Source organism: Fusarium proliferatum, assembly GCF_900067095.1.
Source record: "Fusarium proliferatum ET1 genome assembly, contig: FPRO_scaffold005, whole genome shotgun sequence".
Classification (NCBI taxonomy): Eukaryota; Fungi; Ascomycota; class Sordariomycetes; order Hypocreales; family Nectriaceae; genus Fusarium; species Fusarium proliferatum.
In genome coordinates this window covers 2,364,621-2,391,874 of record NW_022194794.1, presented here as the reverse complement: position 1 = coordinate 2,391,874, position 27,254 = coordinate 2,364,621, and the positions used below count along the sequence as shown (strand labels likewise).

Sequence of the window (27,254 nt, the reverse complement as noted above, 5' to 3'; positions counted from 1 at the left end):
TGACCATCACATCTTGATAACGCCACTTGGTAAAAGACTCCGAGTCCAACGGTCTTCTCGCGGTCGCAGTGTCGGCCGCCTTTCTCCATCAGATCGACCCAGGGACAAAGCCAGCATGTAAGATTTATATATCTGACTTGATACGTGATTGGTAACATGGCCCCGCTATGGGATCAAACCCTCTGTACACCCATTTTCCGAGATATCAATATGGACACTTCAACTGTCCGAGTACTTTCAGTCCATTGGAATACGCTTATTCGAGTGACATTCAGCCAGGCGCATAATGACTCTAGCTTGACCAAATTTGTAGCTCAAGAATCGCGCGAGTTGGACAAACTAACCCAGGTACTGAACTTTTATAACGGACAACTCGAAATAGGAAGAAGCCCCCGGTGGCCCTATCTAGTGTCTTCGTGCCAGAACAGTCCACGTTTCTACAAAAGAGTTTACACCATCTTCCTATGAGTTTCGTTGACGAGTTAACAAGTCAGCGTTTCTCTCTCATTACTGCTGATCACTTTCAGCTGACTTGCAGATGTGATAATTTGGGGATCAACGCCCACGCATGGCAGGGTCTAGGTCTACCAAATCCTTGGGTTTACCTAAAAGGCTCGGCCACGTTCTTCTGTCTCACTGCTTTCTCCCAAGTGTCATGGTTCTCGTCACATTTAAGTCAAATTCAATCACTTTCAGTAACTGCAACGTAAGGCTGGCACACCGAGCACAGTAACGTTGAAGATTAGGTGAGTGCAATCCCTTGCATCGCCAACCATCAACTCGCGTGGCTTCAGACTTCCCCGCAATCAGACCCAATTGACCCATTTCCAGCATTAGATGGGATCCAACTGCAAGCCAACGGTTTCGAGTGGCCCTTCTAAATTACGGGGTATTCTGACAATGCATACAATCATCCACTAGAGAGCTACAGGGCGCTGAAAGAGGCCAATATTTAGATCTCACTTTTTCCTCGATCATGGTCCAATTGGAATGAAGCCGGCTCCGCGGGGCATTCGATATTAGACAATGTGCATGAAGCGGGTGCCAAGACGATTCCAGCCTCGATCTTAGCCCATCAGAGGCTGAGAAATGTGAATATGCAATGAATCGATACGAGACGGAGCTCACAATAGCGGGCGTTCGACATCGGGCGTGATTGGCTTGTTGTCTTAGATTTGCTCGTCTCGATTTAAATCGTGGAAGTGGGCTTAATCCTCGAGAAGGATCAAAAGATACTCCAGACTAAGGCTTGATGTCGGATCATACCCCCAGTCTCTTTGGGTATTTATGCATCTGCAGTATAGTTGTCAGCTCTTGATTGAGTATATAGATTGAGCTCAATTAGTCTCGTGCATCATGGTCCTTTTATCTGGGTGGCCGAAGTTGTTGGTTGGCGGCCCATCATCACTTGGGCAAGGTCAGATCATGTTTAAAGCCCTTATGATGCGCCGCAAGTGGCTAACTATCGAATTCCAATCACTCATGCGGTTGATTGTCAATATCATGTTGGTCATCTATCAGTTTTGACAGATATTGATGTTGCTGTTGGGGAGGTATTGCCCAGAACGGCCTTTGCCATCTGCCCAGTTTCGACTATGAAACCCGATTTGTGGTCTGCAGAAGTCCAGATATCTTCTCTTTGTCATTCAGTCACAACTGGTTAGATTATCCTTCTGATGTTTGGTCTCCGGTGCCTCTATCGTAATAAATAGTCCGCCTAGAGTCGAAACTTGTTCAAGAGGGCTTAAAAAGTGACTCCCTCTCAACTGCTTTAGGAACGCTTTGTGGAGTCTCAGACCCAATGATATATAACAGACTTTATTGTAGTTATCTTGATTGATTGTATCCAGAAATACTGCGTGGTTACTTCATTCATGTCTTGAGTAACGAAGAGTTTCGTGGGTAAAGATAGATGCCATTCAGCCACTTCCAGGCCGAGGCGTAAGACAGTCTTTATCCTTTTCGTAAACTCTTCTATTCTATTTTGGTTACTCTACCTCATTCAACAGTACAATAGGGCTTTCTGCGGTGTTGTATACAAGAGAGACGCGCTGTTGTTGGTCCGGCTCTCAGTCTCTGGGATGAGCCCTGTGGTCGACTCTCATCGTTGGATAGACTCCCAATCAGACCAAGAAGCTCCTATAGCATGTATCTCAAGTCTAAATGGCCTTAAGAGGTGCTCTCTTGAGCATTGGGTGGTAGTAATGGTGAGAAGACAGGCCGTGGCATGCAAGTGGCGCTATCATCGTGGGAACAACTTGTGATGCAAGTGCCGATTCCTTCTTTGATACATTAGTGAGCAAGACTTGTGAGACTATTCAGGCTAGGATTCAGGTGACGTTACTCAAATGCCATCGACTAGGTTTGCCTATCGTACCCGGCATTGTGACGGCCTTGCATGCTTGGCTCACGATTTCATCTTGATCTGTGGTACAAGACAATCTCTTATATGCTTTTTCCTACCTTAACTGGTGCCATGTAAACAGTTTCCTCTTTGCGTCACATACAATGTGTGTCTATACTGCATAGCTGAACTGTCGCCCTCACGACACTCGATGATACCTCCTTAAATTGCCAAGAGAAGAGGGTGGCATTCCGGGAGCCTTTCGAATTTGGAGTATAATTACGAGTTTTAATTGATCTTCAAGCGGTATTCTCCCAATATTGTGGTTTGAACTCAGCCTATGCTCGTGCGGACTATCCCGCGATAAACGATGATGAGATCTTTGCTCTGCGTTTTGCTTCTAGGTATGCCAATAGCAGAAGACCAAGACAATCCACATTTAGAGTAGGTCATAGGGTCTCAGCCTTGAGCAGTCTGCTTTACTTGCTACATCTAGATAGACAGAAGTCCTAGTCAGGCTGACCGACCCCTGGCGACTGAGCATGTTGAGAATATGGAGTTTGTGACAGAAAGCGCAACGACATTATAGGTATACCCACTGCTGGTGCTCGAGTTGACTTATTCAAAGAAGTTATCAGTATTTATTTTCCTGTAAACATTCCTTTAAGGAACGCGGAGAGATGTCTCTCTCGTCAGATGTCTATGGGGTCTCAAGTCGAGATCCTTAAAGGCAAAAGTCTGCACCGCAGCCACGAAACAAAACTATTATGAGTCCCAAGGTGTGACACTAAGTGAACAAAAGATAAAAGACTCAAAAAGAGAAACTCTAAGAGAACATGTCTCCCCCGGGAAGGCTCGAACTTCCGATCTCCCGATTGTCTATGAATAACAGTCGGACGCTTTAGCCAACTAAGCCACAGGGGATAAGCTGATTGGATGGTAGACGACTTGGAACAAAGCAAAATATTTTGCTCATCTGGTTGAAACCGATATATTTGCAATCTCGTTGGCCTCAAGTTTATTTGTATCAAATAACCGATCTGGAGAATTTCTTTGGTTTAGTCTCTCAATATCTATGGCTCGGTTCTTGCTTGCTGGAGTTGGCGGAACAAGTTAAGCCAACCCAAGACTCAACCGTTGGGCCTCACACCACGAGCTCACAGGCAAATGCTACAACAAGCAATTCTGAAAGGCAGAGTTTCACAGTCAAACATCTCAAGCTTCTACTATCAAATCTCTCTCAGACATTTATACATCTCCAGCCACATACGCCACGCTACAGCTCACTCAGAAACATCAACAGAATCTACCTATCCCTCAAGCCTTGGACTTGGACTTGAAGCCCTTAGCCGTCCAACTCTCAACTTGGAACTGATAAACCTCTTTAGCCAGTTCTTCAACAGGTCCTTCAACGGTAAGCCCTGGAGCAACCTGGTTGATACTCAATGGCGCAACCGGTGCTCCAACACCAAACTCGGCCTTCCAAGCTCCCAGCTGCTCCGTTGAAGAAGCATACACAATCCTTCCAAGCCCACACCACGCATGGGCAGCAGAACACATAGCGCAGTGCTCACCGCTCGTATATACAGTAGATTTTGCGCGCTCTTCATCACTTAGGTTGAGCTGTGCCCAACGTGCGAGAGTGAACTCTGGGTGAAGCGTCGAGTCAGCGCGACCATCACCATTGGAGCCTGTTACGGTGCGGTTTCGGTCGGTTTGAAGCACTTTGTTGTCGGATGAGACGAGGACTGAACCAAAAGGGGCGTCTCCTGCTTTAAGAGCTTCGTGGGCGAGTGAGACGGCCAGACGGAGATGCTCCAGATCTTGGTCGCTGATCATTTTGCTGTAACTGTGTCAAGTAAACGTCAATTTTATACATTAACTATAAGATCAAGTGTAGATTCTTTCATACCTGGGCTTTTATAGGTGGTAGTGGTGAGTTGACTTGCGAGTAGTGAGGTTGAGAGAGTGAGGCTTGACAAATCCATGATGCGGGGAAAATGATGATTGCAATGAGGTTTCTAATCAAGATTATCTCATGGTCGTACAACATCACGCAAATATCATGGATTATTAATGGCATAATCTTATATTGCTTAGAAATCTACTAACATGAAGCTAATTGTCACTGATGTTCTTCATGTGCCAGGTGAATGAATCTGGCTAGATTAAGTCAGCGTGGGACTATATCTTGAAAGAGTGAGCCGAGAGATCGAGTTGTAATACCTGTGAGTCGAATGCTAAGTTGTAAACTTGCTAGACTCACTTTTATCACAATAAGCCCATGACTAGTCACATTACTGAGATGCTCAAGGGGGTGTTCTGAAGAAGTGATGATCAACCTCGCCATCATCAAAGCCATCGAACTACATTATGTGTAGAAGATACCCAAGCATAGACTCACATAAGAACAAATTTATTCGGAATGAACCATTTCATAGACCCTGGTCAAGAACTCACAGTTTGCTGCTTTCCCTTCCTCCCTGCTACAACTCCTTGTGATGTGATTCTTCCAGGCAAATTGAGGAACTGGCCTAGCCTTCACGGTCTAGAATTAGAGACAATCTGCTGAGAATTAGATTTACAGAACTTCCCACGATATGAATGGAAATACATTGATATGTCTCAAGTAGCTTATGGTCCGGTTGTGCTTGCTCCCTGTTATCGGTCTTGAATACTCGATCTTACTTTACATCAAGGATCTAGAGAAAGAAAAGAGACGTCTTACATGGCCAATACAAGGATATCAAAGAACTTCAGTGTCTTATCATGACTCTTGAAAGAATCTCTTATGTGAAACGATGCTTCTGTTGATCTCGATCGAGACAGTCCTGTCATCCACGAGCATACTGCTCTAGATCATCAAAGACCTTCCCTCCAACTTCTCGATTGCCACATAAGCAATTTAATAACAATCTCGTGCCTCTAGAAGGTCTCAATTCCATGTTGTATCAAGCTGAGACCAAGATATGTGTGTTTGTGTATACCCTCAAAATGCGAACGATAGGACTGGACATCGAGATGGTCACTGAAACAAAGGTAACTCAAACCACGAGTCTGTCCTATCTCAACCACTCTAAGCCAGATAGCATGTATCATCTCGGATGCTCCCGTTCAGACCGTTTTACGTCTCGTTATAGTTATATTCTTGGCTTCTTTGGTGTAAGTCTCACTCTCTCACTCCTCGCGCCTTCGCCATCACCAGCGCGACATACACCCCATATCAAACAAAGATTCAACGGCATCTAAATCGTTTGAGACATGATCTACATGTAGGTGGCACAAGGGCCTGTTGAAAGTCTGTAGCCTCTTTGTGTTTTTTGTTCCTGAGTTAAAGTTGGCAGTATACAAACAACCAACGACAACACTCTATCAATACAAAAGCTTATATTTGTGCAAACATCTACACAAAATACATTTAACCTATTAAGCCACACGGGACAAGCCAACTTAAAACCACAGCAAACAAAGCAGATGCCGTCTTCCCCGCCATCTAAACTAACATCCTCAACCGTCCACGATTCTTTGACACGCACTCACATCCATCACCAACTACCGATGTTATTTCACAATCACAATCATGTTTCCTATCCAAACACCCGAACACAACCAGAAAAACATCATAAGCTCCTATTCTCAATCACAAGCTCACCACGTGAATTTTCATTGTCTCTTATCGCCGATCTCCCACTCACAGCCCTCTCCACCAACCCCGCGGTAAAGGCGTTATGCCCCCATGTGACAGAGCAGCTTGACCTTGAAGTCCCCGGCACGGGACGTTACCACGGGCCAGGCTAGAAAATAGATAGGTCCCTATTGTCGCCGGTACTCGAAAAGTGTGCTTCGGTAATGGTTGATGGCTATTGGATGATAGGGTTTTGTTGTGGCACACGCTTTTGTGAGATTGGCTTGTGGCCCTTTATTGTTGCCAAGCCTGAGGGTGCCCCAAGGTTGGTGATAATACAGAGTGCTAAGCGCCTGGAGACCAGACCAGACCAGAGTCACAAGCAGAGGCGGCTCATCACATGAATCAAAGACAAGAGCTAGGTGAAGTAGATGTGTATGCCAGATATGATTGTTGATGCTAACTAAGGGGGTATCTTGAAATCAGGGCAGGCTCAAGGCCGCCAAACTATCCTAAGGTATCTAAAAGCCCAGATCGCCGTGTAATAAACCATGCAATGTTGTGTGCATATCCAATGCTATGCAGTTCCATGCCATGCCAATGTTTCCCATTTCATATGCCAAGTGTGTGCCAGCTGATTCATCCCAGTGATGGGAGGCTGAAGCATAACCTGTATCCAAATGTCCCATGCCCTATGATCATGCAAGCCAGAAGACAATGCAATATTAAGAACTCCAAAATACATGAATGCTTTCCATTAAGAGGGTGTGCGAAAACGAAAACGATTAAATAAACTCAATAATGAGCCCGGTGAACCGGGGCGGGAAAGATAAAATGTCGGGCTTGGTTAAAAGCCTCAACAGAAAAGAAGAAAAGTAGCAAGCGGATAGTGATGGACCGAAGACGAATCCGTTTACCGGTCCGCCATGCGGGGGAAGACAAGAGAAGTGAGCGGCAGATGGCCGAGGTCGCCGACGGTCCGGAGAAGAAACATCCACTCATCTAGAAGGGTGTCTAGATGGGAGATGCTTCCACCCGCCCGGCGGCACCAACTTCGGCCGCCATCGGAAGGTTTGAGGAGTTGATGGAAGAATGATGGTCCTTGACTTGATTGTTGATTGTTGTTGTTGTCATCCATTTCCAAAGCTTGGCTCATGCATCTGACTCATTCTTGGGTGAACCCCCACCCCCACCCTCTGATTTGCTGGGGTCTGAGGCGGTCTAACCATGGCGTCATCGACCAAGATAGTGGTGGTGTCAAGTTGTTTCCCGAAAATCAAGCCGGCGGCTACAAGTCGATCCGACAGCTGATTAAGGTTGCCCGGTATAGCGAGTGGCAGCTTGTTTGGCCGTTGTGGTTGTGTGAAGAGATTTCCCATCTCATATGATGGGAATAGTGGTGCAGATGAATCTGGCATGTGCAGCTATTCTTGCGCACATGCAATGCTGTAGTTGTGTTGTGTTGTGTGGGGTATCATATGCCATGTAAATGCAAAAAGCAGCCTAAGATATTGTTAGTGACTGTTGCTGTCTTGAGGTAACATGTAAACATACGCTATCGTAAGTCGTAACAGTCATTAAGAAGTTCCCAGAGCTTGTTTACTCAACAGCCTCCTCGTTGATGGAGGTGAGCTTGGTCTTGGGACTCTTCTTGTGAGAACTGCTACGACGCTGCTTTCGTGCGGCGGCACGTCGACGCTCCTTCTCGAGGGCGACAACGCGAAGGCACTCTCGTTGCAAAGCGGCCTGGCGTTCGCGCTCAGCCTGGATGAGCTCGAAGTCGGTGATGACGTTGGGAGGAGAGGCCATGGCACCGGGAGAAGAGCTGCCAGCGCTGGAAACGCTCTGGGCATCGTCGTCGAAGGGATCGGAGAGGAACAGATCGTCGTCGGATAGATAAGAGGTGGGTCGCTCCTCTCGGTCAGACTCGGAGAGAGAGTCACGTCGGGGCCATGATGGAAAAGCGCAGGCGGAATCCTGAGATCGGTAGATGTTGCGAGACGCGATATCCATGGGCGCTGAAGACGCGCACATGGAGCTGATGGAACTGTATGAGCCGAACATTGTTGCGGTTGTGATGTTGGTGATTGGCGAGGTGATGGTGGTGAGTGAAGCTCAGAGAGCTGTAACTGTTGCTAAATAGCAAGTGTAAGTGATGATCACTTGGCTTGATGATGTTGTTCTGTTGATGGCAGATAAATGGATCCTTGGGATGAAAACCTGGGGATGCGGGTAGATATAAATGAATGAAGCAGAACGGGCAGGCAGCCGGCTAAGGGAAGCCAGGGGCGTGTGAGATGAGAAGAAAGATCGGGTTGGGTGAGGTGTGGAATGGAATAGATGATTTAGGGGCGTGGGGTGTGCACAAAAGGTGACAGAGGACCTGAGCCTGAGCCTGAGCTTGAGCCTGGGGGTGCGGCCGAGAACGGGTGCGAGTGCGGGTCAAGGGTCCTCAAGTTCGGTCGCCGGGAAGAGAACCAGATACCGCTGCCAACTGCCCTGTCGTTTAGGCTCCCTGCTGCTGAAATTCAGCCTGCGGATTGCTCCCGACCGAGGTGTAGGGGGGTGCCGGAGCGAGGTAACGGGAGAAGAAGAGGATGTGAACGTGAAGAGGGGACGAAGGGCGGGGGGGGCGTGGCGAGGGGAAAAGAGCGGTGGGAAATTCGAGTCAGAGAGACCTGGAAGGGGAAAACCAGGGCGATACAGAGGCGGCTAAGTGGACGGGCGGAGCGGATACAACGCCTGTCACTGGTAATTCTTGGGGGGGGGGATGGGGTGGCCGAAGCGGATCCGTGGGGAGAAAAGGAAGAGTCAGAGACTCTCAAGGCATCTGAAGGCTCTGGTTATGGCGGTTGAGTCGAGCGAGATATGGATAATGGGGGGCGTGTGGCCGGGCGGGTAGCCAACTCGGTATCCAGATCTAATTATGATTCTCTATCAATCAACCAAAGAATTCGCCAAGACTCTTTGAATAGAGTCAGTACAGTAGAGTAGAGTAACTAGAGAATGGCTTATCGCGCTCGGGTCAAATCGCTGAATGTGCCGAGATCGCGCCGTAAGGACGAAGCCGAAGTCTTCCAGAAATCAAGTTTGTTGTTCACCGTTGTTCACCGCGTTATGTGTGTGTGTGTTGTTGTTTGCTATTGATAGGAACAACAGCAAAGCATAAATTGATAGGCCTCGTAATGGATGGTTACCAGCATTGACTGACACTGACTGTATGTATGCACACTCGTGTTGCGGTGACGGGATGGACGAGCTGAGAGCTGTGCCGTCCGTGAAAGTAACTTGCTTTGTAAAAATAAAACCTGTGTACGGAGGAAACCAGAGTAAATCCCCCCAACAGACGGTGAGATAAGCAAGGCCTTTTCATACGGATCACAGCATTGCATCTCATTTACCGATACGTCCAGATCTACAATAACACAAGACAAGACTCAGGATCTGTATTGGATGAGTCCCGTCATCGTCCAAGACAATCCGCTCTCATCCAAGACACCCCAAGCTTGTTTGTCTGATTTGCTTGTCCCCAAACAAGCTGGCTTGGTCTCATCTGCCCTGTGGCTTTTTTCGTAATCCGGGGTTGAAAAAACGCCTCCTCCAGATCCCCCCAAAGCCCAAGGTGAAGAATGTCATAAGCCAAAAGCCAAAAAAGCCAAAGGCCGAAAAGCTGCGAATCGCAACCACAATATCAATTACACCGTGTTCGATTCGCTGCCGTCGCCTGGATCACAGCCTCCCTCCCGCGGGTCAAGTTACCAAATCACGGGCTTGCGCGGGCGGCAATGGGACACAAGTCACAGTCATCAATAGAGTCACAAGCTGTAATGATAAGAGGCACGCACACAGCAACAGCGATTCTATCTTTTTTTGTTTTTACCGCCCAGGCTGACCAACTGGATTACTCACCCGCCGTATAATGTAATCGTAGTTGCTGATTACGGCAGAGTCAGCGCAGCGCAGCAATCGCTTGCGAATTGAATACGATGTGATGTGATACTTTGCGACACGAATCAACGGATTCATCACTCATCAGCCCGAGGTATCAATGCTTCATTGGTGCTGTTGTAGCCTGTAGTGAGCGAGTGAGAGCTCCGTCGCTTTCGCTCCTCCATGGATGGATGATCGCAGATGATTCATTCGATTCGGATCAAAAGCCATCCGCTTACGATTCGGAGAATGATTGATGAACTCATTCGGAGTTTGTTGTCTCATTACTTGTCTTGTCTGGTAATTTATCAAATTGATTGATTGATTGATGCGTTTGTCTTTGGTTGCTTTTTTTTCCATGTCTCTCAAGTTTCCTCTCTCCTCTTCCGTTCCGTCGCATCTTTTCCCTCCCCCCACGCACGCCCTCCCTCCCCTTCCAGGCCCGTCTTCCCATTCTTCCAGCGCCCAACACACCCAGAATCGGTCCCTGGCCGCGGTCGATCCTCGGCTTGCTTCTGCCTCTGGGCTGCTGCCCTGGCATACGTTGTCCCGAGATAGCTCAGCGCCCAAACCTTCCCGTCGCGTCGGGCAAGAGTAGGTTTTGATAGTCGCACACCACACCATATGCATCCCACAGGGCTGGCTGACACTCAACTCTGGCTGTTCTTTTTTCCTACTTGGGAAGAGGGGGAGGGCATTCACAGGATTGAGGGATTGCTGGATTGGCCTTGTCCTCAAGCAAGGGCCGAGACAAAGATGCGATCCAATGCAGGTAGGGCACAGCTTGCATTTCGCAATCAATCAATCAATCAATCAATCACTGACCGCTCCCTTGACGCAAAGGGCACTCGTTTCTATTTGCTGGATACGTGCTTCGTGGTGCTGCCAGCATTCGTCTGTAGTTGGTTAATTGTTTTACCACTCGCAGTCAATCAGCGACCATCCGAACAGTCACCTATCAATTGGTTGGGGCACCATCTTGCAGCGACTGTCCGATCCAGCTGCGCCATCAACCACTAAAGTTGCGGAAGCCGAGGATAGTTCAATTTCACCGCCGGTCAACAGCATAAACAACAACAGCCATTCAGTAGTAAACAGCAAATCATATCATATGCATACAGTACAGTATGCATCCTCGGTAGACACACAACCACGGCCTACACAATTTTGAAACTCTCCCCTCCGACCTTTCGGTCTTTCTCCCGCCGAAGCCCACCTACCTAATATCGCGTCTTATCGCAACCTATTCCATTTTCCCCTCCCAATCTAGAAGCTGTCAACCCAAACTCCAGGCCATCAGAGCCATCAACCCCCAATAACCCCCAGGGGCACAGGGCACAGGGCACGCACAAGGGGTGCCTAGTAAAACAAAGTTCAAAGGTTCTGCCTCTTCCCAACTCCCCACTAGGGTTATAGTTAAAACTGCACTGTAGAAATCAATCCCGGACCGAGCATTCTTTTACCCTGCATGCCCGTTTAGCCTGCAAACCTTGAACAGCTGCCCGGGGACCAGCAAGTTTCCCCTTTCGTCCAGGCTGCTTGAGCGCACGAATCGCAGCTCGTCCCTCTCACCGCTAGCTAGCATGGATATCGATATCGGTAGCCAATCACGGCACTGTATTTCTTCTCCGCGATGTCTTGGTCGGTAGGAATCTCGGTGGTACAGCTGCAGGGTTTAATCCTAACCTAGCCATTGGGCACAATATTCAATTTCAAAATCCGGTGGAAGAAGCAACAATCTTGGATAGAACGAAAAAAAAAAAAGAAAAAAATGAAAGAAAAAATAAAGAAAAAAAGCTGAAGAGTTTTCTCAATTGTTCCCCAGTTACACAAAGTAATACGGTTTCGCTTACGTTTGGCAACGGTCTGACGGTTTAACCCTGGTGAATCCTGTGATATTTCTCTCATACTCCCCACATGCGATACGCCGGCGTATTCTTCGGAGACCCGCATCCACAGTCGGAGCCGCATTTGCGGCGTTTTCTCCACCCTGTGGCGGTCTCCCTTCCGTAATCCTTTCGGCCTTTCTCCAGTACAGCATCAAATTTGGTTCAGTTTGTTTAATTCCTTGACTGTGAAAGTCTTTACCCCTCGCCGAAAGGCCTTGGCGCTCGGCTGAACTACTGACTCTCCCTCGGCGCTTGCCTCGCCCCGGTCGAGTCGAAGGGAGAACGCTTTCGACATGTCGGAAACAGGAGAACTCAGATGGTAACAACACATATGCGAGGGTGCATTCAGAGCTGTGATCCGAATCTAGCGCTGTCGCTTGTGAGTCGGAAGACATCAGATTGGTGAGCTTGAGCTGTCGGATGTGCTCGCCTGAGGATGAGTGAGACAGCTTCAAGAGCTTCTCCGCACTCTGGCTAAGAAATGATCTGCAGTTCGAGCCCTTCCGAGCCAAACACAGCTGTGAGAGTCTGGAGCTGTCGCAGGAGCTGCACGGAGGGGCTTTTGCTCCTAGCCGGGCAGCCCAAAACGTTGGTAGATCTGCTTATCAGACAGAGGAGCTGCTGCTGATCAGTGATATTCATGATTAACGGTCTGGCCCGTAGTGAACCCTGCAGATAATGGCAGAATGGATATGCTTGGCCGTCTGGATTCACAGCAACTTTCTAGCCTGCTGATCGCTGGAGATACAAGTGGTTCCAGTGGCTCTGGTGCTCAATTGCACCAACGACAGTGTGAAGGCAATGCCGAAAAGACCCTGCCTATTCCCGCCTCACTCCACCTTTATCCGCGAGGCAGCACAACACAGCACGCAATTCATGCCCGCTGAGGAGAAGAAAGGCTCCGGCGGTCAAGTTGTTCGGTGATCAACCGAAGGATGAGGTGCACTGCTGCAGCTTCGGCGGGAATAAGTCGCGATATGAGTCAGATATGGGTATCAGGGTCCTTTTTCTCAGCGCCTTTTGCGCCGTTTGCGATACGTTCGTCATGGCAAACCTCCAGTTTTCCTTAGGTATGTACCTTATCTATCTTTGTATTTCCACCTCCTCCACGGCCACTTATTTTCTCCTTCACTCAAGCCACTCCCACGATCCATTCTTTTCCGTATAATGCCGGGTCTGGGGAAACACCAACTTTACATTACTCGCCGACAAGATTGGCCTTCCATTTTGACAGGGAAGATTCCATGGAAGAATTCTTCTCACGTTACCTAAGTTAACTCCACCTCGGCACAAGGAAGGATTTTTTTTTCACTGTAATTCAAATAATTGACACCTGAAATTCTTCATCCCGAGCAATCTCGCTGTAGTGGGCCTTTTGAGCCTGGCCCTTGGTTCTTGTTAGTGGTTTTACGGAGTACAGCGATGAAATCCTTACAGCGGTCCACGCGGCCGGGTGCTGTCCCGGGATTGACAAGTTCCAAGTTTCCAATCCCAAATTCCCAATGCTGCGGTCAGAGATCGGTCATTAAAATTACAGCCAGACCAGGTCAACCAGCCTGGATATCCCGCTGGCCGGGGGTGACCCGTGTCACCGTTGGGCTGCTTTGGCGTCTGGGGAATTTTGAGTTTGATAACGATGATTAATGCGACAATGCTTGCAAAAAGAGTCTCAAGCAAAGGCCAAGGAAGCGAACGTCATCAATCCCTTCATTTGTCGTATAATTACCTGTTTGTTATCGAATCCCGCGGGAAGAGGCAAGATGCTCAATCAGGAAGTTGCTGTGCCAAGGCTAAGGAAAAGCTTATCGAAGGCTGGATCAGGCACTCTACCTAACACTTAGACACTGTATCGGTTTCCGAGTCTGCATCGCGATATGCTTTACTGGTCTCGCAGGCTTAGCTAACGAAGGACTAGCCCTTCTCGTACTGCAAGCCCCCTTGAAGAATTGTTTGGTCTCTCAAGAGTCAGTGTTTTGACCGTTTACACGGTTTCGCTGGCGACTTTATCCGGCGCACGGAGTAACATTCTCCTGTATTATATCACAATTCCTTGTGACATAATCGACTCAGAACCCATGCCCAAAAGCAAGTATCCGACACCACGGACACGGCTTGGTGCTGCACTTGAAACTTTGTTGTTTGCTTTGCTTCACCTCGCCTTGCCCTGTCTGGCGTTGCTTTGACGATTCGTCTCTAATCAAAACCCCCAGCTCCGGACGGCGGACTGCCATTCCTAGCTCCCTCCAAGCGGATGGCATGGGACGGAATACTATTCCCACCTTCCGAGGGCCTGTAAAATAGAATTAAACCCCTGGCCTGGCGGCTTAACCAGCCTTTGCTTCCTCTACCGTTGCCGCGATAGGATTGAGGCGTCGATAACCCCTTGAAGCTACCGCTTGTGAGAAGCCCTGGTCCCCCGACCCGAACCGGCGGTTCTCCCCTTACCAAATACACAGTGAAGCCAAGCCAAGGCTTGCCATGTCTGAGTTGCTCCCGACAGGCATTGCATTGACCCCATTCACCGAGTCGCTCATAACGTAAAGAACCCCCTTTAATATGGGGGCTTGTTAGCCAGTGATGCTACGGAGTAAGTAGAGCCGAGAGGGAGATGGAGATGGAGATGGATCCTTATCGAAGGGGCTTCTATCAACTCTTCTAGAGCTTCCTTTTCTTTCTTGGAAGCCACCCTGAAATGCTGTCCACCTTCTCCTTTTGGCCTGGAGCATAGAGTTGTGGTGGTTGAAGATGCAGTTGTGGACACTAGAAGGATCGGTAGAAGGGCCGTGGAAGGACAGCCACAATGTAGAAGCGTGTCTGCATGTGTCATGAAATCATTGCAAGCGTCAGTGTCAGTAAGTATCTGTCATATGAAGAAAATTCTACATACGGAGTAGTATGCATCCTTCAGGGTGCAGCTCCTGAATCATTCAAAACGTCCAAACTCAAAATATTCCAACCTCGGACTTTGCCCCGTGCTACCTCGGGTCTACCAGTCTGGGCGAAACGCCTCCCGGTTTTTGATTCTGTTCTTAGCGATCGTTACGGTAGTTTAGCTTCCGCAATTTCCACGTGTTGTTTTGTGGTTGCGGTGCCGCGGGGAGAGTACCGAAAGGTAGCGAGCAGTTGAGCAATCTCTCTTAAGGAGATCGGATTCTAACCGTGGACCTTTGCCGGAATTGGCCCGAGGTCTATCGAGCAAGCAGAATGTGGCTTGCGGGAAAACGAGTAGAGTTGCCCAAAGCTGGGGAAGAAGCGATAATGGTCCCGGAAATTCCCCCGTTTAGGTAGAGTCTAGGAAACGGGCGAATGGGAGGAGGAGGCGTGTAATGACGGAAATTCCTAAGGAAAAGGGAAGGTCACCGAGACTGGCACCGACACCGATACCGACGCTGTCACTACCTATCAAAGCAACGTGGGTGAGCGACTCGTGTAGAGCTTCCATTTCTAGAGTCTGAGAGTCAAGTCTGCCACGCGATTGACAGCTTTGACGTTTCATTCATCATTGATAATGCATCATCCACGGAATGACCGTCAGGTCAGGGTGAGTATGAGGATGCACTGTTGATCAATGAGTTTTCTCGACATTCAATAGTTTCAAAAGAACTGAATCGTAATTGATTAATGGAATCAATTAAACATGTCTACGATTTCCGATTCTGGCTGAGACTTGTCGCAGATGATAACAGGTTTTATTGATGTTATTGTCTCTGACTCTCTCGCTGCATACGCTGAGACATCCATTGTTTGTTTCCGGCCACAGCAAGGCAACAATGATCCTGACGCAGCTGATTGGAGATTCCTGAATTTGATGCAACCTCGAAGAAAGCAATTATTGAACAACACAGTCAGTCATTTCACTGCCAAGGAACCTGCGAGACGAAGCATGTCACCGAGGTATGAAGTATACGTAAGTACGTAGGTATGCCACAATGTGGGAGCGCCGCCTACGCCACGACTCAGCGCAACTGGCTACCTCTTCCGTCCAAAGCCTGGACAGATCCCTTCTGGTTTACCCCAGGATCGCGATTCCAAACCCGCGTCGTGGGAAATATCCAGAAAGAGATCAATATGACGTACGTTGTGCTCGCTGAAAACATGATATGTCGCTGCTAATCTCACTCATCTCGAGATATCCGGCGCAAATGGCAGAAACGGTATGCGAAACCGAACTGTGGCTTTTGTCGCTGATGAGATGAATGAATTTTGGCTGCACTGTCGGGGTATGATATGATGCCATGTCGGATGCAATGCTCACTCCGTAATACGCCGAGGCTGAGATAATACGGTCTCCGAATTGCTCACTCCTTCGCTGTCCCTGTAACTGTTACGTCTGCTAGGAATAGCATCAAAGCTGCATTCGCGGCACGGACGCCGCGGCTGCTTACTGTGCAATGTCTACGCGTTGCGCTCCCCTAATACCTATCTATGTACATACACTTCGCATTCCCCCATGTTTTGGCCAGAGATTGGCTCGGATCTCTCGCCTCCGAATGTACAGTGGAAAAAGGTTCATCGTCCCGAAGTTCCGCAGTCTGATTGATTATGCTATCAGTATCTTATCTTGGACCCGTGATGCTTGGCTTGGCCCCCGAACTGTAACAATCCAATGTTTCGTTGCTGCCTGCCTGCTACGTGGTGGTTTCTTGTGAGGTACAACTACATACGGTGTGGTTATTACAGGCATTCCCAGTTCGTGTGTATTTGGGGCTGAGTTGCTGAGGCCAAGGCTGAGGCTGGCGATGACGATTACCATGTAGCATGTAAATTGGGTGTAAGTCAAGTCAGCCAGCAACGCCTCGTCATCTGGGGGATCGATCACCTGAGAATCCGGGGTAGGCAGTTGGAAAAACGCATAAACCATCAACTACGATTAAGTTAATTATGCTCAAGGGTAATTGAGTTGATTATTTCATCCTTCCGGGGTATTTGCCTCCCATTATTGCATCTGCTACAGTTCGTCTGTTTTGCTCCGGTAGGGAGGGGAAGTGAGTTCTTCAACAACAGTATTGATCGTCATGATAGACATGTCACTGAGCGACAAGGCGTTATGATAAACTCCTATCGAGGAATCATGATGCTCAAAGTGTGTAATGAGCTTTCCATGACAGGAATTTCTCATTTCCCCCTTATGATGCCGTCATCGAAATAAATTCGATATTCTGGTACACGCCCCTGCCTATGAGCCCAAGATGTGATATCGAATTTGGGTTGTATTCTCATCCGAAGTCGGCCTGAGGGTTTTGAGCTGGCCGTCTCCTGATACAGTACAGCCCTGTTGGTGTTTGGTGTTGGCAAAGGCACCCCATCTACCACTCCATGTGAGGCATGCCACCTGCTGAAGTGATATTGGGTGGGGGTGTATAGGCGGTCTCGTGGGGTTGACCGCTTTACAGCACAGCACATCAAGCCAACATCAACTGCAGTGAGAGCTCTAATCTCGCCTTCTTCTCAGGCACGAAGCAGCTAGAGCAATCACCCGCTGCAGCCTCGCGCCTCGCAAGCCATGGATATTGGGGGTTTGAGGGCTGGAGGGCTTGAGGGGATAGTTGTCTCCTTTGTTCTCTCAAGTTTTGGGGGGCTTTTGATTGGATGTGGCATATCGTGACAGCGCCATGCCGCTATTCAATACAACAAACAAACTGCTCATACAACGCCTCACAAAGCCATAACCAACAAACTCGTTGCACTTTGAACTTGAAAACTGTTTGCCCCTGTATAATTAGAGCATGTCTCACGCGGCAAGAGCGTTAGGCTCGGATCAGGTGCTTGCCGTACCGTCCCGATGATCTCGCATCCGTTGCTTTAGCTCATCAAGTCAAGTCACATCAAATCACACTTGGCCTCGTTCTTGTTATCACATCCCACCAAAGTCTCCTCTTCTCCCCCCACGCAGAAGCAAAACCTCCCTGCCCAGGGTTCAGTGGGTGATTCTCAGCCAAGGAATCGATCCACGGGGGGAGATCCTCTTAGTTCCCGCTATGAACATGAGTATGAACACGAACAACGAGACGAGACGACGGCGCTTTACTTTTCTTGCCCTTGCTTGATGTTTGAGTAAGGGGGAGGAAACAATCGGTGTTTGCTATGCTTTGACCCTGTGATTCCCTGATTAGTCTACTGATTTATTGGAATATACTTTTTCTTTTCCTCAATCCTCTCGTATCAACATTGTTTGTGAGCTGTCACCTTGCTGAATCGTGCTTTGAGAAGCGGTCAGGTAAGCTGAGTGTCAGTATCAGAGTCAAAGTCAGTGAGTAGATAGTGCCGGGTAAAAGAGATAACAACACGCCCTCGACTGCACTGCAATGCGTGTGCGTTCTCTCATGCAGCCTTGCCCTGCTGCATATGCATCTCGAGTCGTTGGCTTGACTTAACTCTTTTATCCTACACCGATCAATGTGTTTCAAGATTCTGCTACACTCAAGCTTCACCGCATCAATTCAGCTCGCCGTAGCTACAGCCATAGCCATACAGGCCCTTTAGCCGGCCAGCATACCGCCTTTTGAAACCAGCCATGCAGACACTCTTACTCACAGCAACGACACTACTAACCCTCATGCATGCAATTTCCCAATATTCAGGTTATACAGACCTGCTTATATGCGCTGGCTTGCAGTTGGCGCGCATTCTCCATCGTCAAAGTGTTGAGCTGGCGGGTCTAACTTACACGACAGCAGCTATATCTGGTCTGGTCCCTTGCAGCTGTCCTTGGGAAATGAGTCACATATGAAAAATTTGAAATGGATTCTGTGACGTGACGTGACTGTAGGGTGTCACAGCGTAGGCGATGGATATTTTTTTCAAATTGGGTCCTGTGATTGTGGTTGTGGTTGTGGCAGCGGGTTGATTGCGGTGAAGTGAGGCCATCTACGGATGTGACTATCCGGTGTGAACAACAACACATCGGTCAAACCTGCTTGTTTCCTCCTGTTCACCACGATGACATCGGGTAACTCAACACTCGGCCGAGACTAGAGTCGTTCCCCGTGTCACAATGCTTCTGAAGCATTGGTGGTTGGCATCGCTCACCTCGAGGCATCATGTGCTTCAGGGTAGGCCACTATATTTATGTGATCTTGAATACACTGCATATAATTGATCTGGGAGCGCAATCATGGGTATCATCGATGGATTATGAGTTGGACCAGACATGGTATCATCTGACTAAGTATTAGATATCATTCGACACGTTGATAATGTTTGGGTATGAAGGTTCACCTGAAGACATAGTGAGATAGAGGAGTTGAGTTACACACCCAAATACACCCAAATATTGGGGTTATGGCTTAAGGGCAAGGAAACAAATTTAATTGCATCTATCGACTGCGGTACCGTTTGCGTACGTGAGAAGAGACAGCCAACATATTGTTCTTTCGCCCCTGGCTATCCACACACTCAATGAACAAAAGACAAACAGTTATCCGCATTGTGAGTTTTTAGACAAGACCAAGAGCTGGATCATACGTAAAAATAAAGCACATACCACCTCGGAACCTAGAAGGTTGAAGTTGAGTTCTAGCAAAGGCCTTGAACTGATTCATCCGCCTCTGCTGAACTTGCCCGTGTATAGATACAATGGCCAATGTCCCTGCTAGGTACAAATACTCCATAAATGGAAGAAGATTTTGATGAAATTTACCATAAGATGCTCAGTTACTACACGAGTTGATATCTTAGCACATCTGATATATATGCTGACTATTGGATTCGTGGACTTGCTCTCTGAGCAACTCAACGACAAGGAAGCACCCAGAAAACACTGTAGCATCCTTCGCAAAGAAGTTTAGCAGGACAAAGCATTCTTGATATCTGGCTCTAATGCAATTCCGCCGGTCCTCCATCTATGCACTTATCACCAGAACGTCAAGTCTCAGTATTCAGTGACACGTTCGATAGCAAAACGGGAATGTTGACCGCTCTTCTAATGAGCTTAAGTTGATACTGGAACATATGAAAGCATGAAACTCTTGAACTTGATTATCTGTGCTCACTATTTGCGAAGTTGTCACATGAGCTTTGGACCTGGTGCTCTGTGACTCCAAGACCAAACCGTAAGTTAATGTTACTCCCTCGAAGACTGCAGTACGCTACGATACTGACTCTCGAAGTATGGCCAGGTTACAAAGACAGAGCATGCGGACATCGCAAGCACGATATGTGAATTTGGAATGATACTCACCTCTATCAAGTGGCCAGTTGATCGAAATCGGAACGAGACCTCACATGGTGGCCACAGCAAATAGGATGAAGAAGCATTTGAAACATGGTTATATATCTCGTCGTAGTGCAAACTACGGACAATGCGGTGCCAACCCTATAGTCCTCAACAAGTCTTTGTAGGATCGAGTGTATGCCAAAACTGTAGATACGCCAAACGCCCCCAACTCCTCCCATGATGAAGAACAACTGGCATCTTCAAGCAGCAGCCAACCAAGAAAGTCTCGTCGCCAAACGCACACTAACTTCGAAGCGCCTCTAACCGGTTGCGCATCTGGTCCATCATAGCTTCTGGATCTTCCTCCTCCTCCTCTTCCTCCTGGGGTTTCTGTGGCTCCGGTACAGGCGCCACAGGGAGAGTGGGCTGCTTACGGTCCCTGAGGATCTCTCCCAAGACTTTGTCAACCTCCCCGTCGGCCTCCTCGTCCTCCATAAGCATATCACCATCAGCAGGAAGCGAGTCCTCGACCATCTCCTCGATGATGCCCGCCTTCATCAGCTCCACACTTAGTTCTTGCATGGTACCAGCCAGTTCCGGTAGACGGATAAGCGAGTTGACATCCTTCATAATACCGACACTCGCTCGAATGGATCCTTCAATCTTTCGTACAGCAAAGGCCTCCTGTACCTGCATCTGTACCGAGTTGAGCTGCGCCTTGGATGTGATGAGGCGTGCTGAGGTCTTTCGGGCGCGAACGAGCTCACGCGCAAAGTCGCGAACCTCTTGTTGGGCTTGCTTGGCGCGGGATGGGTCGCGCTGAGCTCGCTTATCGGCTTGGAGGATGAGGTTCTTGGTCTTGTACTCGACTTGTTTCACAGTCTGGATATCTCGATCGATCTTGCGGATGTTTTGCCTCATCAACGCATTGCATTTGCGCATCTACAGCCAGACATGTTAGACAATAATGTGGAATCAGGTATAGACCAGTGTGTGTACCTGGGCCTGGGGATCAGGCTTCGCAAAAAGAGATTTGAAAGTCTCCATGGTGGCGGTTGGATGGACAAGGAAGTAGGAAATGCCCGCGCCAATGACGCAACTGTAAAGATGGCCAAATGGCGGAGTAGAATCCGTGCGGAGGTGCAAGTACGGTACAGCACAGTGATCTGTATGTTCGAGCTGAGAAGTCTGTTAAACTGTCCGTAGTACTACCAGACTTCAACGCGTCTTGATGCCGTCGAATCAGCCGCAGCCAGTCGTTGATGATGTTGGGTCATGGTGGTGAGGCTCGCCCGATACTAGCCTCAAGGCTGAGGTGATAGGAAGGCCGAGGTTTCATTGGCCCGCGAGCAAAAACAGGGACCGGAGGGGCTTCAGTGAGAGGTCTGCTGAAAGCTTCCCTGGAGCCTGGCACTAAGATCAGCACTCCGACTCCAGCGTGAGGTGCCTAGGGGGGGAAAGAAAACACAGGACCTCGATCCTAAATGACAAAAAGACCTGGGTTAATATAGCCTAAGTTTAGGATGACTTTTGCTAAGTTTATTTTGACACCCTACAGTAAGGTTTGCTGTTTTCTTGCCCCCCGAGGGGTGCTTACCCCGCCATCGAATGCCGGCCGCGTGTAGGTAGGACTAGGCTGCCATTGCTAATCCAGAGATAAAGAGCCACTTCAATCAACGGCCTTTGATTGTTTGAAAGGGATTATTATCGAGACTCATGCAAGAAGCCTAATAATTCAGCGGAAATTGCACTGAAACTGCACCCAGATTACGTCTCGTCGCTGCTTGTACGCAGCAAACCTCCAACTGAGGTGACAAAGCTCCAGCACCTTCTAGGAGCTACAGCCCAGTAATAGTGGAGAAAAGCCGGCCTCCTTCAAGGGGGCGGGCAAACGTCAGAGCGGGCACTCAAAGGTGTGGTAGGGGGGTACCTTGGGTAGCACTATAACTCCAGTGGCAGCTGAGGTATCTGCTGATCAATTGCCCCTCTATTCTCTCCCCTTCTTAGACATTCTACCATCCCGCCTGTGACCAGACAAACGTGCGAAGCCTCAAGGCGGATTGATTGAATCAAGTACGCTCACCTCCCACTGCGCACTCTGCTAGCCTAGGTACGGAAGCTAAAGCTGCACCTCCTCCGCCCACCAAAAACTCATCCATTCCGTCTCCATTTCTCTTTCTCTGCTGCATCTGCGTCTGCATCTGCAACATCCTTTGCCTTCTTTCTCTTTATCTCTCCCTCCCTCCCTCTCCTCTGTCTGATTTTTCCTCCTTCACGCAACTTCACGATACGACAAGATACCCTTTTACTTCAACCTTCACAATGTCTGACACTGTTTACCCCGAAGGTATGTCATTGCTCGTCCCTGTCCAGCCCCAGCCTTGCTCTCGTATTCCCCCTCCCTCTACCGATGCCGCCTTCAAGATGCAATCTACCGATAATCTTTCCCACGGCTGCAATCTTGATCGCATTCTGCGCATACCCTCAGTATCACTCGCAATTCACCCGCTAACCACTCGCAGTCCTCTGGGCCCAGCGATCCTCCGTCGCCGACGCCTCCAAGAACTTCATCTACCTCACCATCTCTGTTCCTGATGTGCCCAAGGACAGCCTTACTCTCGATCTTCAGCCTACCAAGCTCACCTTCACCGGCACCTCATCCACTCTCAAGAAGAAGTACCATGTCGAGCTCGAGTTCTGGGGCGAGATCGACCCCGCTGAGAGCAAGATCAACCACACTGCCAAGAATGTTGAGATAAAGCTGCAAAAGAAGGAGCTCAAGGAGGAGTACTGGCCTAGATTGCTCAAGGACTCCAAGCGCGTCCACTTCCTCAAGACCGACTTCGACAAGTGGGTTGATGAGGATGAACAGAACGAGGCCCCTGAGGACGACTTCTCTCAGTTCGGTGGCATGGGTAAGTCTATTACGAATCCCCATTGATTGCGCCTCGCAGAACCCTGTGACTAACAAATCTCAATAGGCGGCATGCCTGGTATGGGAGACATGGGTGGTGACTTTGGCGGTATCGACTTCTCCAAGTTGGGAGGTGGTGGTGCTGGCTTCCCTGGTGCCGAAGGCACTGGTGATGAGCTCGACGAAGAGGATGACGACGACGACATGCCTGCCCTCGAGGGCGACGACAAGAAGGAGGCCGCCCCCGCCGCTGTCCCCGCTGCTACCGAGAAGAAGGACTAAATCTCTCAATTATGAATGTTTGACGTTGCCAAAGAGGAGCATATCTGAACTACAGTACAGGATGAGGCTGTGTAACTTTGGTTGGCGTTATGCCGCACCAAGGCAGGCGTATTTTTCGGATATGTAGTCAAGACTACATTGCCTGTTACGATATGGAAGAAAAAAATGGAAAAACTGTTAAGCACACGCACGGTGTTCACTATTGTGTTGAAAATCTGGCCAATGTGATCGTCAAAAAGGTAGCCTGATGATTTCAAGGCTCGTGCTTGAGGCAGGTCTACATTTGGGCCCCTTCATGACTTGGCATGGGCGTTGTGTTAGGATTAGAAATGGTGATTGACGAGTCTCAGATACGAACGAGTTAATCAGTCTCGGTTTGGTGAGTGACTAGAATGTCTCGACAACGAAGAATAATTCTGGAGAAAATAAGCCGAATCCTTCGTATATTTTATCACAGAGATACATGTTATCATATCTTCACAGAAATCCGTGTGTATAAAGCGCTTCTTATTCCATCTGTTGTACAGTACAATTTAATTTCCAGGTCCCTCGGTTGCGGCTAAGCAACATTGAGACATGGCTGCCGAATTGATAAGTTCGACGTATCAAGGGTAAGAACTGAGACCAAACAGTAACAAATGCAAAACCAGCTGCTCCGCTGTCCGACCTCGAAGGCCTCTCTTCCTCTTTCATTCCGGATCAATCTGCTGCAGCACTAAACCGAGTAACTACCGTATCCTTCCGCAAAATGTCCATAAAATACCAGGTCCCTTGTTTTTGTAATTTATCATTGTCTCATGCCATTGTCATGGCGCTTTTGACGAATTTACTAGCATCATAGTTAGTATCAACCGTACAGATCAAGAATAAGATTACATACAGCGATCTCATCCATGTCAGCATCACCGGTAGCAGCTGGTGCGGGTGCAGGCGCAGCAGCAGTGTTGCTGGCCTCAGGGGCGGCCGAGGCGTCAAAGTAGTCAGCCATCTCCGAGTCGAGTTCCTCCTGGGTCTTCTTCGCGGGACGGCTGTTGCGACCACGGCGCTTCTTGCCAGCAGCTCCCTTGGCAGCGGCACCCTTGGCGGCACCGGCGTTGTGCTTGTCAGCAGCAGCGGACTTGGGTTGGGCCTTAGGTTGGCTATGTCGCTGGTCAGTGGTTGATTGGAAAGGGGCAAGATATTTCACGTACGTCGTGCGCTCGGCAAGCGTCTTGACGGTAGGAATGACCTTGTCAGCCTGGGCAGCTCCGACAACGATCTCGATCTGTTCAAATTAGTTACTGATGGGACAGGAGGCGCTGATATAGCTCACCTTGATAGGTCGGTTGTCGACAAGAAGGCCATTCAGTTTCTGGAAGGCCTTGCTAGCGCCATCCGACTTATGAAAGGTCACGTTTGCGATACCGCGGCTTTGAGAGTTAGGGCCGTAGGAGAGCTCGACTCGCTTGATGGGACCAACGGATTGGATGAAGTACTCCTATCGGGGGGAAATAGCGTTAGTCTTCCGAAGTGTAGTTGAACAAAAATCGTCATTCCGTCATCGAGCCTCGGTCGTTCCAGTTCCGGGAGAGTATCACGTCGCCAGGATTTGGAAATCATGTTGGTTGACAGCTAGCAAGCAGAGCAGTGAGACAAAGACAGAGCCCTCAGTCCGCCCAGCAAGAATTTGAGATCAGTTTAAGCGCACCAGGCCACACCCACATGGCTCTCATTCGTATAGTAACCCACAACTTGGACCCAGCCCAAGTATACTACAAGTGTAGTATTCGCAGGTCTGCTGAGAAATAGACAAGCAACCCGCTGTTGTACCCAAAAGGGGGTTCTTTCAAGCCGACACAACTTTGTCTCAAGATCTGCAAGGGATAGCTTCTGTATATGCTCACTGCTTGCTCGCTAAAGTAGATGCAGGATTCCAAAAGGTTTTATCCGGAGGAATTCGCTGGCCTTTGGCTGGTAGAATACGCATATCGTCATGACAAGCCTCTACCCTGAAAAGTCGGCGCTACCTAGGCGAGGAACGCTGACCAGGCGATTCCTACAGTATTATTGCGCGACAAGGGTTATCTCGACTTCTGACATAGCACCATATTCCAGGGTCTACAGAGTCAAAGAAGGAGATGGGCGTCCGATAGCTCCAGGCCTAAGCTAAGTCGACAAACTAGTCGGAAAGACGCGACGTCGAAGGCAAAAATGAGAGCGGCGAAGGAGAAAAGGTCGAACAAAGTCCGAGGGCTTCAAGGGCCGCAACGGAAACATACCTTAATCTGCTGCTCCGAGACGTCCTTAGGCTATTGAAGTATTAGTATACGAATGCAATTGGAAACCCGTGTTTGCGACTTACCAGATTGCTCACAATGATCTTGCTATCACTGTTGGTAGGAGTAGCCTTGGCTGGGGCAGGCTTTGCGCCGGCACCGCGTGCGGGCTTGGTGCTCTTCTGGATACCACCAACGGGTGCAGCCGCAGCAGGGCGTCCGGCACCACGGCGCTGGTTGGGTCGGCGGCGAGCGCTACGGCGCTGGGCCTGGGTGATATCGTCGAGAGCTTGGTCGAGCTTGCCGGACATGATGATGTGTGTTTGTGTGAAGTGGGTAAGAGTAGGTCAAAGACGGGCTGAGAAGGATACGCCCGTGAGATAAAAGGCTGTATCTGCTGTTCAAGCTGATGCAGTTGGTCAAATCAGCAGAAGATATCGAATGACACGTGCGATTTGGTGTCAAAGACGCGATTAAGTATGGTGAAGACTAGAGCTCGATGACGGCGCAAGTCGCGAATGTGGAATGGGGTTTGAAAAGAAGGTGGTAATAAACGTCCGAGAGGCTTGAGATGAAATAAAAGGCGCGCGAGAGTTATTAAGGCGGCCGAGTAATAAGAAATTGCTTGGGCTGGGTTGAGAAGTGGGCGTGTATCGGTTGAGTTGAGTGAAGTTCGGTGAAGGTCGAAAGGAAGAGGGAGGCAAGGGAGGGAAGGAGACAAAGGCATAGAAAAACACGGGGTGGGCACTGCTTCCTGCTCCTTCTGTTGCCCTCTACTGCCTAATCAGCTCAATGCGCGCGGGTCTGAATGTGGCGCCATGCCAAAGCTAGTCTCTTTTAGTAGCAATAAGCCTCGCACCGCCACACTGTAAACATCTGGTACCTATTACGATGCGAATAGGGACATGTATCAAAAAGGGACAGTTTGCACAGACAAGACAGAGTTTCATCACAAATGCAAACGAGCGCAATTCCAAGAGGAAAGCAAACGACTAACAAAGATGTGTTGTTTGTTCTTTGCTTAGCAGAATCTGCCTAAGGATGTGTGCATAGCTCATGCTAGGCAAATATCATCTGTGATAGGTTGGCGTTGACGTGTGCCATCAAATCTCCTATCCCAGTTGCCTCACTTCAAGTCGACTGAGACAATTTGTTGTTGGAAGAAATTCCCAGTATTCCATTGCAGATAGCTGAAAAGCTCCCAGCAAAAGATCCATATAGTCCCCTTAGTCTAGTTGTATCGAACCCACGCTCTGCTTTCCGAATAGGCGGCATCGTTCGTCCAAAGAGTTCTCCTTAACGCCGAGCAGTCTTTCCTGCAGACTGGATATTCCCTTCTCGTAAAAAATTACAATGCGCAGTAATCGTGATACTGTGCAATTATAGTGACTTTGACGCTCCCTCCTTGCTGGCTTCAATCGGATCTTTCGCAGCGTTGACTTCGAGGAAGTGGTAGAGAACAATGAGAATCATTGCTGTAGTGCCGAAGAAAATGGCGAGTCGGTAGAGATCGTTGTCTGAGATCATATTTGCGGTGATGGAGGTGATGAACAGGAAGCTGCGTAGGCTTTGGGGAGCTAGATTGATTCTCGGTCAGTACTTTGGCCTGCGCGCAAGCGTTCCAGCGTTGATAGGACAAACCAGGTATTTATTCTAGAAGGGAGTTGTTTGGATAGGAACCAGAATTGAAGTCAATGCTCTGAATGATCTGTGACAGTGTAATGGGATCAACGCGAGGCTGTATCTGTAGATGTTGGATATGGAGCTTCAACTGGCCAGATGGAGCTCTAAAGTGTCCGCGTTGCAAGGACAGGTACGTATTCTTGCTGGGGTTCTTAGTGCGGCCCGTAGTTGAAAGAT

At 48.9% G+C, this 27,254-nt stretch overlaps 6 protein-coding genes and 1 non-coding gene across 7 annotated transcripts; 2 read left to right on the top strand and 5 right to left on the bottom strand.

The window, feature by feature from the left end:
• Positions 1 to 3,184: 3,184 nt before the first annotated feature.
• tRNA lies at positions 3,185 to 3,268 on the bottom strand. Its single transcript is given in 2 exon segments — positions 3,185 to 3,220; positions 3,231 to 3,268. It is a non-coding gene; the product is annotated as a tRNA-Asn (tRNA).
• Positions 3,269 to 3,661: 393 nt separating this feature from the next.
• FPRO_11031 (related to cytosine/adenosine deaminases) lies at positions 3,662 to 4,183 on the bottom strand (the record flags this gene model as incomplete). The annotated part of the gene is made up of 1 exon (XM_031232059.1): positions 3,662 to 4,183. The coding sequence occupies one exon, from the start codon at positions 4,181 to 4,183 to the stop codon at positions 3,662 to 3,664; it is 522 nt and encodes a 173-aa protein (XP_031082034.1).
• A 3,385-nt stretch (positions 4,184 to 7,568) lies between these two features.
• On the bottom strand, positions 7,569 to 8,033 carry FPRO_11030 (uncharacterized protein; the record flags this gene model as incomplete). The annotated part of the gene is made up of 1 exon (XM_031232058.1): positions 7,569 to 8,033. One exon carries the CDS (start codon positions 8,031 to 8,033, stop codon positions 7,569 to 7,571), a length of 465 nt encoding a protein of 154 aa, XP_031082033.1.
• Positions 8,034 to 14,606: 6,573 nt separating this feature from the next.
• FPRO_11029 (uncharacterized protein) lies at positions 14,607 to 15,860 on the top strand (the record flags this gene model as incomplete). The annotated part of the gene is given in 6 exon segments (XM_031232057.1): positions 14,607 to 14,640; positions 14,683 to 14,900; positions 15,073 to 15,204; positions 15,237 to 15,329; positions 15,465 to 15,695; positions 15,708 to 15,860. 6 exon segments carry the CDS (start codon positions 14,607 to 14,609, stop codon positions 15,858 to 15,860), a joined length of 861 nt encoding a protein of 286 aa, XP_031082032.1.
• A 4,386-nt stretch (positions 15,861 to 20,246) lies between these two features.
• Positions 20,247 to 20,990, bottom strand: FPRO_11028 (uncharacterized protein; the record flags this gene model as incomplete). Its single annotated transcript, XM_031232056.1, has 2 exons — positions 20,247 to 20,885; positions 20,943 to 20,990. 2 exons carry the CDS (start codon positions 20,988 to 20,990, stop codon positions 20,247 to 20,249), a joined length of 687 nt encoding a protein of 228 aa, XP_031082031.1.
• Positions 20,991 to 22,265: 1,275 nt separating this feature from the next.
• On the top strand, positions 22,266 to 23,139 carry FPRO_11027 (uncharacterized protein; the record flags this gene model as incomplete). Its single annotated transcript, XM_031232055.1, has 3 exons — positions 22,266 to 22,290; positions 22,466 to 22,858; positions 22,925 to 23,139. The coding sequence occupies 3 exons, from the start codon at positions 22,266 to 22,268 to the stop codon at positions 23,137 to 23,139; spliced, it is 633 nt and encodes a 210-aa protein (XP_031082030.1).
• Positions 23,140 to 23,986: 847 nt separating this feature from the next.
• Positions 23,987 to 25,705, bottom strand: FPRO_11026 (uncharacterized protein; the record flags this gene model as incomplete). The annotated part of the gene is made up of 5 exons (XM_031232054.1): positions 23,987 to 24,278; positions 24,330 to 24,403; positions 24,452 to 24,616; positions 25,398 to 25,427; positions 25,481 to 25,705. 5 exons carry the CDS (start codon positions 25,703 to 25,705, stop codon positions 23,987 to 23,989), a joined length of 786 nt encoding a protein of 261 aa, XP_031082029.1.
• Between the last annotated feature and the right edge of the window lie 1,549 nt (positions 25,706 to 27,254).